We start from the raw sequence: 13,757 nt of genomic DNA, 5'->3' as shown, positions 1-13,757 counted from the left end.
AAAAAAAAAAAATCCGAATAATGGGAGACAATATTTGCCAATATATCTGATATCTGATAAGGGACTTGTATCTAGATTATATAGAGATAAAATTCAGTAATAAAAAGACAAATAACACAAAAGATCTAAATAAACGTTTCCCCAAAGATATACAAATAGTCAAAAAGCACATGGAAGGATAGTTCAATATCAGAAAAATGTAAATCAAAACCACACATCTGAGATATCACTTCAGATCCACTAGGACAGGATAATCAAAAAGTCAGATAATGACAAGCACTGGCAATGATGTAGAGAAACGGGAACTCTTGATATCCCGGTGGTGGCAATATATAAAACAGTGCAGCCCTTCTAGAAAACAGTCCTCAAATAGTTAAACTCAAGAGCTGGCAATACCATTTCTAGGTATATGAACATGGGAAAAATAAAAATACATGGAGGAGGTTTAGTAAGCTCTCATGTAACAAGTGCAATGTAGGATACAGGGCACACCTCCCGGGTGAAGGGCTCAACTACAACTTGGACTTTAACCCAACAAATGCAAACAATGCAACCTAATCATATGTACCCATATATTAATCTGAAATTAAATAAATAAATAAAAATTACAAAAAACAAAAAAGAAAATATATGCCCATACAAACACTTCAATGTGAATGTTTACGGCAGCATTACTGATAATCATCAATGAGTGAAAAAAACTCAAATGTCTATCAAGTGGTAGGAGAAACAAAATTATTATCCATGCAGTAGAATATTATTTATCCATAAAAAGAAATGAAGTACTGATCATGCTATAATATAGCCTGAATCTTGAAAACATCATTGCAAATGAAAGAAGCCAGTCCCCAAAGACCACATATCATATGATTCCATTTGCATGGACGATCCAGAATAGATAAATCTACAAAGACAGAAGTTAGTTTAGTGGTTGCCTACGATGGTAAGGTTGAGTAAGCACTGTTTAAAGGATACAAGATTTTGTCTGGGGATGACAAAAAATTTCTCAAATTGATTATGGTTACAGCTACACAATTCTGTGAATATATTTATTTAAAAACCACTGAAATGTACACTTTACATGGGTGAATTATGGTGAGTTTTATATCAATAAATGTGTAAAACTTTTGCATTATATATGAAAAAGGAAAACTATAGTAGAATCTCTGTGAGTTGACTACCCAAAGGACTGTAATAAGCTGGTCAACATACAGAGGCAGTCACATACGGAACAGGCCTTAGTAGATGTGGTGCATATCTGGTCTAAGAAAATTAGGTCAACTTAAGGACTCAGTCAATGTAGGGAAGTGGTCAGCTGTGGAAGTTCTCCTGTATTTTTTAAAAGTGTAAGGCACAGGGCAGTGCCTGTGGCTCAAAGCAGTGGGGCACCAGCCCCATATGCCAGAGGTGGCGGGTTCAAAACCAGCCCCGGCCAAAAAGTGCAAAAAAAGTGTAAGGCACAAGGCAGAGGACCACTGAAATCCCATTCCTAAAATAACCCAAATAACCCAACTTGATTCCCTTCCTAACATTATATCTCAACTTCTGAGCTACAAAAGTGACCAAAGTACCTCATCAACAACTTGGCTTTAACTACTACTGTACTGTGCCTTCCAGAGAGTGAATTGAAGACAGAGCACTTACCTTCCTTCTCCTTCCCTACAATTAGGACAGGAACAGGCAACTCTTCGAAGCCTCTTGCCGGGTTGTACCTCTTGATCAGAAGTCTGCTGGCCTTGCTGCAAATGCACTTGTGTGAGTTGGTCAGGACTAACAGCACCTATCGTTGCATTAGCAATTCCTCCAACTGCTACCGTTACAGGGGCTATCGTAGCTTGTTGGACTTTTACTCCATCTTGTCCTTGCTGCTGACCTAAAAAGAACAGAAAAAAAAATATTATATGTTTTCTACTTCTAAACGAATGATAAAAAATTCAAGCAGACATTTTAAAGCTAACACATTAGTCTCAATAATCTGTATGAAGTACAGAAGTAAAGGGGTTACAGTGCCAATCCTCCTAAAATATATTCTTAGCTTAATAGCTCAGGTTGCTACTTCAGATAATAAAAATATACATGAATCGTTTAACCTTCATTGTGTCTTAATTTTAATTTCTCTATCTATAAAATGAAGATAATAATATTCCCTCTCTACCTGCCTCACCAAAGTACTGTAAGGACTCACGAAACATTTGAAAAGGATTTTCCCTTGGATGAGAGATACTATATATCTATAAAGCATTGTTACCATTTCCACAGTAAGCAACACATCTCTTTCACTAAAGTCACTAAATAAAGGATTAAGTTTTACAGACATTTCTCATTTCTAAATAATTTATGTATATACTTCTTTATTGATTGGCCTTTTTTTTTGAGACAGGAGCCTCAAGCTGTCCCCCTGGGTAGAGTGCCGTGGCATCACAACTCACAGCAACCTCCAACTCTTGGGCTCAAGCGAGTCTCCTGCCTCAGCCTCCCAAGTAGCTGAGGCGCCTGCCACAATGCCTGGCTATTTTTTGGTTGCAGCCATCATTGTTGTTTGGCAGGCCCAGGCTGGATTCGAACTCACCACCTTGGGTGTACATGGCTGAAGCCTTAGCCACTTGAGCCACAGGCACTGGGCCTTGATTGGCCATTTTTAAGTGTTTTATTAAATGTACAACCACTGACAATTTTAATATATTATTCCTATAATCGTACAAAGACATTTCACAATATTACTTTATTCACTCACTTTATATGGCTTAGATTTCATCTCTCAGGTTAGTACATATACTAAGCTTGGCTTCTATGTTTAGGGAAAAATATAATAAATAATATAAAATATGACCAAAAAATATGTTTTTCCATGGCTTAACTTTATTATAAAGTACAATGCCATATAATTACCTTTTCATTCTCACAGTTCTACATTCTATCAGGTGTGAGAATATCAAGTATGTAAATGAACTGAAAACACCAATTTATAAAGGAAGCTCCCACCTCAGTTGATAAAAGGATTAAATGAAATTGATTTTTTATAAATCTTGATCACAGTGCCTGGCACAGAACTGTTCGTTACGTGTTAGTTATTATTCCTATTAGTAGCCATTGAGTTGGATGGCAATACAAGAATAAAATATGCCAGCAGCACCTATAGCTCAGCGGGTAGGGTGCCGGCCACTACACCCAGGCTGGTGGCTTCGAATCCAGCCCAGGTGAGCTAAACAATGACAACTGCAACAAAAAAATAGCCAGGCACTCTGGTAGGCACCTGTAATCCCAGCTACTTGGGAGGCTGAGGCAAGAGAATAGCTTAAGCTCAAGATTTTGAAGTTGCTGTGAGCTGTGAAGCCACAGCACTCTACGGAGGGCGACCTAATAAGACTTTGTCTCAAACAAACAAACAAACAAACAAAAAAACATGTACTTGGAGAGCCTTTCCTTAACTCTTAAAATATTAACACTGACCTCCTTATAGGTCTACTTTGAAGAGTGGTTCTGAAAATCAAGTTGATTTTCCATAGGTAAAAGATACATAAACTGTAAGGTAATACATAATTGTAAAGTATAATGATTCTGTCTCAGTGTGTCTTTTGAGTACACATTCAGTAAAACCAGATCCCATAAGGATGACCATGGCTAAGCAAACTATTCCAATTACCTGTGTGCCTAGAAGCATAGCAATACATATACTCTCAGTTCACTGCAAAAAAATTCAATTCTAGAAATGGGAGTTCTGTCTGCATAGGCACTACACAAGTCTTCACCGCACATTCCCCATAGAGATGTAGGCATTTTAGGTTGGCAAATATTCTTCAGATCGCCTGAGGTTATAAGGTATTTCTGGCCACAATTTTTCCAGCTACTACAGTGTATTCATACAACATTTGGTCCTTTCTTTCAGGTTGCAAAAATATTTAAAACAACCTTTATTATGTTAAAGAACTGCTAGGGATTTTTGATCCTTCAGATCTCTTGGCCATTTCCTAGACATACTTCCATATTATCAGCATTTATTAAACAACTTGGCAAGTTATTTCAATGAATTAATACTAGGCAAAACATATTTGAACTTTTATTTTTAAACCTGATAACTGACTTCACCTAGTTGTCCTACAGACAGGTTGAGTTCAACATACTATTTTTCTTTCATTTCCACTGCTACTAATAAGCCATCAAACCACAGCAAGACTGCCAATGTCCTGTTTAACTGCATCAACCTTTCAGATCTCATGTTGTATTAGTCTCTTCCTTTGCTCACTCTTTTCCTGATATACTGGCCTTTTGGCCCTCAAACAAACCAAGCTCATTCTCTTCTCAGGGCCTTTGCACACACTCTCCACTCTGGGTAGAAATGCCTTTGTACCCACATCTTGGCATAGTTGATTTCTTATTAATATTCCAATCTCACTTCAAATCTCTCCTCTTTAGAAATGCCATTCCTGGGCAGCACCTGTGGCTCAAAAGGGTAGGGTGCCGGCTCCATATGCCAGAGATGGTGGATTCAAACCCAGCCCCAGCCAAATAAAAAAAAAAAAGAAGAAAGAAATGCCATTCCTGACCACACCACTGAAAAGTGTTCTCCTCGATATATCTCCATATCATTTCCTAGTTTTGTCTTGTTTGTCTTAAACTACCTTGTCTTTTTAATATTTTTTTTTTTCTGTCTTCACCTCCCCTGTCATGTGGGCAGGTATCTTACCTATTATGTTCACTGTTGAATCTCTAGTATCTGAAAAAAGGATCAAAGCATAGTAGCCACACAATAACATATGCTTAATAAAAAAAAAATTAAAGTTTAAAAATGAATAACAAATTTATCTTCCAATTTTGCTTCTACAAATGGCCTTGTTCTCATTATTACTCACACTCAAAACCTTAAAATGTAGGATAGGCACAGTGGCACACACCTGTAATCTTAGCACTCTGGGAAGCCTAGGAAGGTGGATAACTCGAGGTCAGGAGTTCAAGTTCAGCTTGAGCAAAAGCAAGACCCTATCTCTACTAAAAATAGAAATCTTAGCTGATCATAGTGGTGGACACCTATAGCCCATTCCAGCTACTAGGGAGGCTGACGTAGGATTGCGTGAACCCGGCTTGGCGCCTGTGGCTCAAGTGGCTAAGGCGCCAGCCACATACACCTAAGGTGGCGGGATCGAATCCAGCCCAGGCCGGCCAAACAACGATGGCTGCAACCAAAAAAAATAGCTAGGTGTTTTGGGAGGTGCCTGTGGTCCCAGCTACTTGGGAGGCTGAGGCAGCAGACTCGCCTGAGCCCAGGAGTTGGAGGTTGCTGTGAGCTGTGATGCCACGGCACTCTACCCAGGGGGACAGCTTGAGGCTGTCTCCAAAAATAAAATAAAATTAAATTAAATTAAAAAAATTAAAAAGAAAAAGATTGCTTGAACCCAAGACTTTGAGGTTGCTGTGAACTAAGCTGACACCAGTGCACTCTAGCCTGGGGCAACAAAGTGAGACTGTCTCCAAAACAAAACAAACCCCTAAAATGTTAACTTTGAGGCGACTTCTTTACCCACTACACCCAGTGACTGTCAAGTTATAAAGGTGCTACTCCTAGTAGCACGTGCATCCATTTTTCTTTTGGCAGGATCATCACTCTGATCCAGGCCTTTGTTACTTTGTGCCTTTAATGGATTCTTCCCTTCTATCTGATCCTTTGAACTTCTGCCAAATGTCAAAAAGTGGTGTTCTGATCATCTCACGTCCATGCTCAGTAACTTTCACTCATTCTCCACTGAACAAAGTCCAGCAAAGTACTGACCACACAGACTTAGCTCTAGGTTCACAAACTTCTTCCTAATGACTAAATCCAAGTGTGCATTTTCTCAGTGAGCATTATAAGATTGGTCTGCTGCATTTGACACCATTGACCACTACTTTCTTCTTGAAACTTGACTCTCTAAGCTAACAGCCAAACTCCTCTGAAACCCCTTCTCTGTTAACTCTTTTTTAAAATCACCAGTTAAATCTAAATTTATGTCACATTCTTAAGATTTATCTACCCTGGTACCCTGGTTCCCTTTACTTCTCATCTCTCATTCTCTCCTGAAACCACTGAAATTAAACATATATCATGAATCATGCAGAAGTAACTAAAGATTTCTTTGTTGGTAAACCCAAAGATACCCTTCCCCTTGGTATTATTCCAACTCTCTGGAGTCCTGCAGCTGCCAATTACACTCTCTTTGGCACTGTTCTCTTGCTTGGGCTTCACTCATACTGCTTCCCTGGGGTTCTTCCTCCTCCTCCTCCTCTTCCTCTGACCAACCCCTGCAATGTTCCTGCCAGGCTACTCTCCAGGGTTCTGACTTCCCATTCTAATTCTCATCCTGCATGATCTCACACACTTTCGTAACTTGTAATAATACCAAGTGTAAGCTGATGTCTCCCAAATTTATGCCTTCTAGTCAGGAGTGTCATACTCTTACTGTCAGGGAACAGTTCCACCCCAGATTCCTCACAAGCAATCTAAGAACCAGGCAGGTTAACTCACTTTCCTAATCTAGCTCTTTCTCATTAATCAAACAGAAAACTTGGAAGTTGTTCTTGACTCCCCTTCATCCTCTACAACCAAAGCAGCTATTATTTTATATCTACTATGTGGTAAGAAACATTACTGGATGCTTTACATGTATTATTTCACTTACTCCTCATATCCCTATGGGCTGAGTATTGTGTCCCAATTTTAAGATGAGGAAATTAAGGTTCTGAGGATACATGAAACATCCAGGGTCACAAAATGGATAAGTGACAGAGCTGAGATTTGAACCTGGATCTAGCAAACTCCAAGGGCTTTCTGTTGTATGTATTACTTATGTTAATCAGAGATCCCTGCTGAGCCTATGTCTTCAAAATATCTCAAATTTGTCAATTTTCTCCATCTCTACTGCTTGTACACTAGTGCAGAGACTTATTATTACCACTACATTGCCCCTCCCAATCTCCACAATGCAGATCTGGTTTCCCCAAAAATCAATGAGCCCTCCATACATTCACAATAAGGTCAACAATTCTTAGCATAAAGCTTTGCATAATCTAGCTCTTGCTTACTTTTATGGCTTCATCTTTTGGCATTCTTCCTCTACTCCTGCTCTCACCACCACCTACAGTAAACTCCAATTTCCTTTAATATTCCACCTTTGATTGTCCCTGGGCCTCTGAAAAATATAGCTAGAATCCACCATGTTCTTCCACCCCAAATCTCCATCTCTCTTGGTCTGGCTAAAGACTATTCTTACAGAATTCAGTTCATATGTTATCCCTTTAGAAAGACTTCCAGATAAGTTCCTCTCGGAGTCTGGGTCAGGTAGCTCCTCCCTACTTTCCCATAATATCAAAATTTTATTATCACAATGGACAAGCTGTAATGGTGACTGTATACTGTAAATATCTTTTTGTCTTTCCAGCCTCCTTTCATTTTCAATTCCTAAAAATGTATTGCCTGTGTATGTTACACTTGTGAACACAGGATTAAGTCCAAGTGCTGTCACTGTTAAAATTGTGAGAATAAGAATTTCTCCTGAAGTGTAACTTTTTTTTGTAGGATGAACTGGATATGATATGACTTATTAACTAGAAAGTGAAATCAGCCATTAGTAAGACTACTACTAGTTATAAGTCAATAAGGAAAATTTGAACCATAATTTAAAAACCAAGCATAGGAAAAAGCTGTTAGATGGGTGAAAAGCTAGTTTGTTAAAATGGATATGTATTCAATTTATTAATAGAAAAACTGGAGGGTGGTGCCTGTGGCTCAATGGAGTAGGGCGCCGGTCCCCCTTACCAGAGGTGAGGGTTCAAAACCAGCTCCAGCCAAAAACTGGAAAAAAAAAAAAAAAAAAAAAAAGAATGCTTTACTATTTTAGGGCAGTGCCTGTGGCTCAAAGGAGAAGGGTGCTGGCCCCATATATGAGAGGTGGTGGGTTCAAACCCAGCCCCGGCCAAAAAGTGCAAAAAAAAACTGGTAATAAAAATGTTAAAATACATAAGAAGCTGTACTAATGATAAGTGCCAGTGATACTAAGAAAAATCAGCCATTATAGAAACTATAGATTTACAGCTATAAAATACCACCATTACTGGAATTTCTAAATGAAAAAAAGTTACTCATTACTTTTCCTCTGAAATTCTAGTCTCTAACCCTTCTCCAACCACTAAAACTGTTTTAAAAAATAATTCTTAAAATAACTCAAGATTTCTTAGTATTATAACTATACATTATGGTGGAACAGATTGAAGATGGCCCTTCTTTTTCTCTTTCTTTCATGCTGTCAGAGGTAAAAGCATTCCAAGGCTGCTTGGAGCAGCCAAGCCATCTTTCTTTTTTTGTTCTGCTGTCTTTTTTCAAATATAGAAATCAGGCCAAGGTAATGGGAAGAGGGGGTGTTGCAGTTGGTTGGTCGGTATTGAGATATTAGACTGCTAGATGCTCAACAATGTCTAGAAAGGGTTTTTAAGAAAAACTTAAATTTCTTCCACATTTCCTTTAGTATCAGTAGAGTAATAAAATCTGAGACTTGAATTTAAGCTTACAGGAAGAAGGAAAAGCAGGTTTAACCAGTAAAGGAAAATGGCATATTCCATATAGATTAGCCTTATTCTCTTGATCAACAAACTCTTACCTAAATTTCAATATATCCAGCTCCTGAGAGACCTCAAAGAATGATAGAATTTGATTTAAGCATTGCTGGTTCTGCTAATCAAATACCACACCTCATTTCATCACAATATTAAACTATTTCCAACAAGAGCTACTCAGGACAGAGGATATCTATGTGGTTTTATGTCATTCACCCTTTAGCTAATCAAAGTTCCTGGCACACTGGATTTATTCTGTGAATGTTTCTTAAATAAAGTAAATGATAACCTAAAATCCATGTAAAACCAGAAGTTTTCTTATGAAACCAGGCCAGCAATGTAACATAGGGTTACTAGACGACAGCTAGTTTGCAACACGCATGCAACAGAGATGGGTGAGATAGTAAGAAACCAAACAGTGGGTATTTACCACAATTCCCTCCTAATTCAGCAAATTATTTAGGAGCAGATCCTAGAGTATAAATCTTAATCTTACTACTGAAACCATGTACTTCCCTCTCAGGGTGCAGATCTATCCTATAATATTTGTTACCCACATTCAAAAAGATCTTTTGTGAAAAGAATACTATAAGATTACAAAAATTTTTTAACTTCAAGGCTGGGCATGGTGGCTCATGCCTGTAATACTAGCGCTCTGGGAGGCTGAGGCGGGTAGATTAACAGAGCTCAGGAGTGGGGGACCAGCCTGAGTATGAGCAAGACCCTGTCTCTAAAAACAGCTGGGTGTTGTGGCCAGCACATGTAATCCCAGCTACTTGGGAGGCTGAGGCAAGATCACTTGAGCCCAACAGTTTGAAGTTGCTGTGAGTTATGGCGCCACAGCACTCTACCAATGTGATAAATGAGATTGTTTCAAAAAAAAAAAAAAGAAAGAAAAGAAAAGAAAGGTTATAGGCTTGGCACCTGTAGCTCAGTGAGTATGGTGCCGGCCCTACACACTGAGGTTGGCGGGTTTAAGCCTGGCCCTGGCCTACTATACAACAATGACAACTGCAGTCAAAAAATAGCTGGGCCTTGTGGCAGGTGCCCATAGTCCCAGCTACTCAGGAGGCTGAGGCAAGAGAATCGCTTAAGCCCAAGAGTTTGAGGTTGCTGTGAGCCGTGACGTCACGGCACTCCACCAAGGGCGACATAGTGAGACTCTGTCTCAAAACAAACAAGAAAAAATTATAAAAAATTTTTAACTTTAAAAAATTGCAACTAAACTTGTCATCTAGAAACTAGATTAAAATTTCTCCCTTTCTACTTTGAGGAAAGTGAATCATTTAGTATTACAAATACATGTTTTTTCATTTTCTTCTCATTTTAAGAATAATACATGTTCACCATAGAAAAGTATGAAAGAGAAAAAATAGTAACACATATAATTACTTAGAGATTACCACTTTTATCATTTTAATGTAATGGTCTTTGTTCTAATTTTTATTCAGTGCATTTTGACAATAATGTAATTCTACCACATAATTCTGTATTCTGCTCTTTTATTTAATAACACACATACCCCAAGTTATAACAAATTCCTTAAGAAACATAATGGTTGTACAATTTCATCATTTACATATGCCATAATTTACAAAACCATTACTCTCCTATTAGGCATTTAAATTATTTCCAAACACTTATTATAAGCAACATACAAGTAACATCATGAACAACTTGGACCTCAATATTTTTTTTCTCCCAAGTGACACAGTCTTAGAAGTGAGATTACTAGGTCAAAAATATTTATAGAACTTTATACAGATTACAATTTTATAGGAGTATATATAAACAGCTGCATTCATTTATATCTCCACTAGAAGTATATGAGGATCCTGATGCATCTCATGTACAGGTGAAATTTAATAAGATTTTTTAAAGCATTTAGTAAATAAAAAATTGATGCCTCGCTGTGGTTTCTAACAGAAATGATTCCTGCTCTCACCTCTAATATTTTATATTTCCTAAGGTCTAAGCCAATGCAGGAAGACAAATAAATAATAGGTCTATACAAGAAATACAGATTTAAAAGGAAGTAACATAACTGTCATATCTATAAAAGATGAAATTCTATGTTTGGAAAACTACAAAAAATCCCATTAGACAAACTATTGATACATTATTAAAATTATTAAAATATGACATTTTAGCAAGATGGCCAAATACAAGACCAACATAAGAAAATCAATAGTTTACCTCTACATCAGCATCTAACAAGTCAAAAAGAAAAAACATTCAATTAATAATAGCAACAATAACCATGGATACTCAAGAAAAATCTAATTAGAAGTGTACAAGATTTTGAGGAAGATTTAATAAAGAACATAAAAAAAAATCTGAATGAAGAAAAATACATGTTCTTGGATGTGAAGAATCATTATTATAAATGTGTTAATTTTCTAAATTATTCTATGAAATAAATGCAATCACAAATAAATTCAAAAATTTTCCATGAAACTCTGGCTGATTCAAAATGTAAAAGATCAGCTAAGACAATTATGAAAAAGCAGAATAGTAGAATAAAGGTATGTTATAAAGCCACAAGTAATTAAAACAATGTGCTAATGGTTCAGAACTGAATACACAGTCTAAAACAGATTTTGTGTGTATTAACTTTAGTACTAATAAAAATGACATCTTAGGGCAGCACCTGTGGCTCAAATGAGTAGGGCACCTGCCCCACATGCCAGAGGTGGCAGGTTCAAACCCATCCCTGGCCAAAAACTGTAAAAAAAAAAAAAAAAAAAAAAAAAAAAAAAAAGACATCTTAAATTTGAGGGAAAGTAGGAAAAAACTAAGTGTTTTGGCTTGGCACTGTAAGTCATCTGGATGTACATAGGGCAGAGGAGAAGGTTTAGATCTCCATCTCATACTATTCCCAAAAGTAAATTGCAAATGGATTTTTTTTAACTTAAATGTAAAAATAAAAACAAAACATAAGATAGAAATATCAGAGAAAAATACAGAAGAACCACAGGGTCTTCTTGTACTAGATCCCAAAACAAAAGACAAAGGAAAATACAGTAGAACTCCCTCGTTGATCCAGCCCCCTACATTGACCACCTCCTTACGCTGACTTAATTTTCATAGACCAGACACGCACCACATGTAAGTATTAGTACAGAAGGCCTAGTACCTTATGTTGACCACCTCTGCATGGTGACTAGTTTTTTATAGTCCCTTGGGTGGTCAACTTAACAGAGGTTCTATTCATATTGATAAATTTGACCATATCAAAATTTAAATTTCTGGGCCAGGCATTGTGGCTCACACTTGTAATCCTAGGCTGAGGTGGAGGCATAGCTTTAGGTCAGAAGTTTTTTGTTTTTTTTTTTTTTTATTGAATGGTAACTATGTACATTAATGCACTTCTGGGGTACAGTGTGGGGTTTTCACATGCAATCTGAAATACTTCCATCAAACTGCTCAACACAGCCTTCATGTCATTTTCTCAGTTATTGCTTTAAAACGTTCACATTCTACTCTTAGAAAGATTCACCTGTACCCCTATAAGATAACCTCAGAAGTGATCCCTCCAAAAGGTCAGAAGTTTAAGAACACCCTAAGGAAGGAACATAGTGAGAACTTGTGTCTATAAAAAAATAGAAAATTAGCTGGGCATGGTGGGTATGTGACTGTAGTCCCAGGTTCTCAGGAGATTAAGGCAGGATGATCACGTAAGCCCAGGAATTTGAGCTTGCAGTGAGCTATGATCATATCACTGGACTCTATACCTATCCCTCTATCGTAGGCACAGAGTGAGACCCTGTCCTCCACCCTGTACAAAAAAAATTAAATTTCTTAAGACAAGTATATACAATTCCATCCTACAAACTGCTTAGACCAAAATCTGTTGGATCATTCTTATTCTCGATTCTTTTCCTTCTTTCATACTCTGTTATCAACTCTGCTGACTTCTCCTTCAAGACATACTCAGAATCCAAGAATTTCTCCATCAGCCCAATTGTTTGTACCTTTGTCCAGGACGGTTTTCCCTTTTGCTTGATTACTACAATTACCTCCTAATTGGTCTGTCTGCCACCACCACCCTATTTTCTACAAGTCTTATAGCTGCCAGAAAAATAATCTTAAAATGTAAAGTCAGATCATGTCATTTCACAGGTTAAAATCCTGCAGTGATGGCCCATTTCATTCATAGTAAAAGCCAAAGGCCTGATAATTGCCTACAACGTCCCATTTATATGTTAGTAAAGCAACTAACCACCCATTACTTCCCCAATTTCATACCCTGGCTCACTCTACTTCTGGGCAAACTGGCTCGTGACCTGTAGAAGACTGAAAGTAGACCCACACCTTTCACCATTAACTAAGATAGACTCTCACTGGATTAAAGATTTAAACTTAAGACATGGAACTATGAAAATACTAGAAGAAAGTGTAGGGAAAACACTTGAAGAAATCGGCCTGGGCGAACATTTTATGAGGAAGACCCCCCCCCCCCGCAATTGAAGCAGTATCAAAAATACACTACTGGGACCTAAAAAGCTCCTGCATAGCCAAGAACATAGTAAGTAAAGCAAGCAGACAGCCCTCAGAATGGGAGAAGATATTTGCAGGTTATGTCTCTGACAAGGGTTTAAAAACCAGAATCCACAGAGAACTCAAACATATTAGCACAAAAAGAACAACTGATCCATCTCAGGGTGAGGAAGGGACTTGAAGAGAAACTTCTTGGAAGAAGACAGGCACACAGCCTACAGACACACGAGAAAATGCTCATCATCCTTAACCATCAGAGAAATGCAAATCAAAACTACTTTGATATATCCTTTAACTCCAGTAAGATTAGCCCCCATCACAAAATCCCAAAACCAGAGATGCTGGGGTGGATGTGGAGATAAGGGAACACTTCTACACTGCTGGTAGGAATGCAAACTAATACGTTCCTTTTAGAAAGATGTTTGGAGAACACTTAGAGAACTAAAAATAGACCTGCCATTTGATCCTTCAATTCCTCTACTAGGTATATATCTAAAAGACCAAAAATTAAATTATAACAAAGATATTTGTACCATGTTTATTGCAGCCCAATTCATAACTGCTAAGTCATGCAAGAAGCCCAAGTGCCCACTGACATATGAATGGATTAATAAAGTGTGGTATATGTATACCATGGAATATTAGGCAGCCTTAAAGAAAGATGGAGACTTTACCTC

General features: G+C 37.6%; 1 protein-coding gene across 2 annotated transcripts in view; it reads right to left on the bottom strand.

Annotated features, from left to right (window-relative positions):
* Positions 1-13,757, bottom strand: part of SP4 (Sp4 transcription factor) — a 90,588-nt gene that overhangs the window by 31,586 nt on the left and 45,245 nt on the right. For both annotated transcript variants that reach the window (XM_003788493.3, XM_023512485.1), the window contains exon 4: positions 1,645-1,873. In XM_003788493.3, coding sequence (XP_003788541.1) covers positions 1,645-1,873 — 229 coding nt within the window. The remainder of the gene's footprint in view (positions 1-1,644; positions 1,874-13,757) is intronic.

This window comes from Otolemur garnettii, unplaced genomic scaffold (genome assembly GCF_000181295.1).
Source record: "Otolemur garnettii isolate 467f Iridium unplaced genomic scaffold, OtoGar3 scaffold00028, whole genome shotgun sequence".
NCBI lineage: Eukaryota > Metazoa > Chordata > Mammalia > Primates > Galagidae > Otolemur > Otolemur garnettii.
This window is presented reverse-complemented; position numbering and strand designations above follow the sequence as displayed.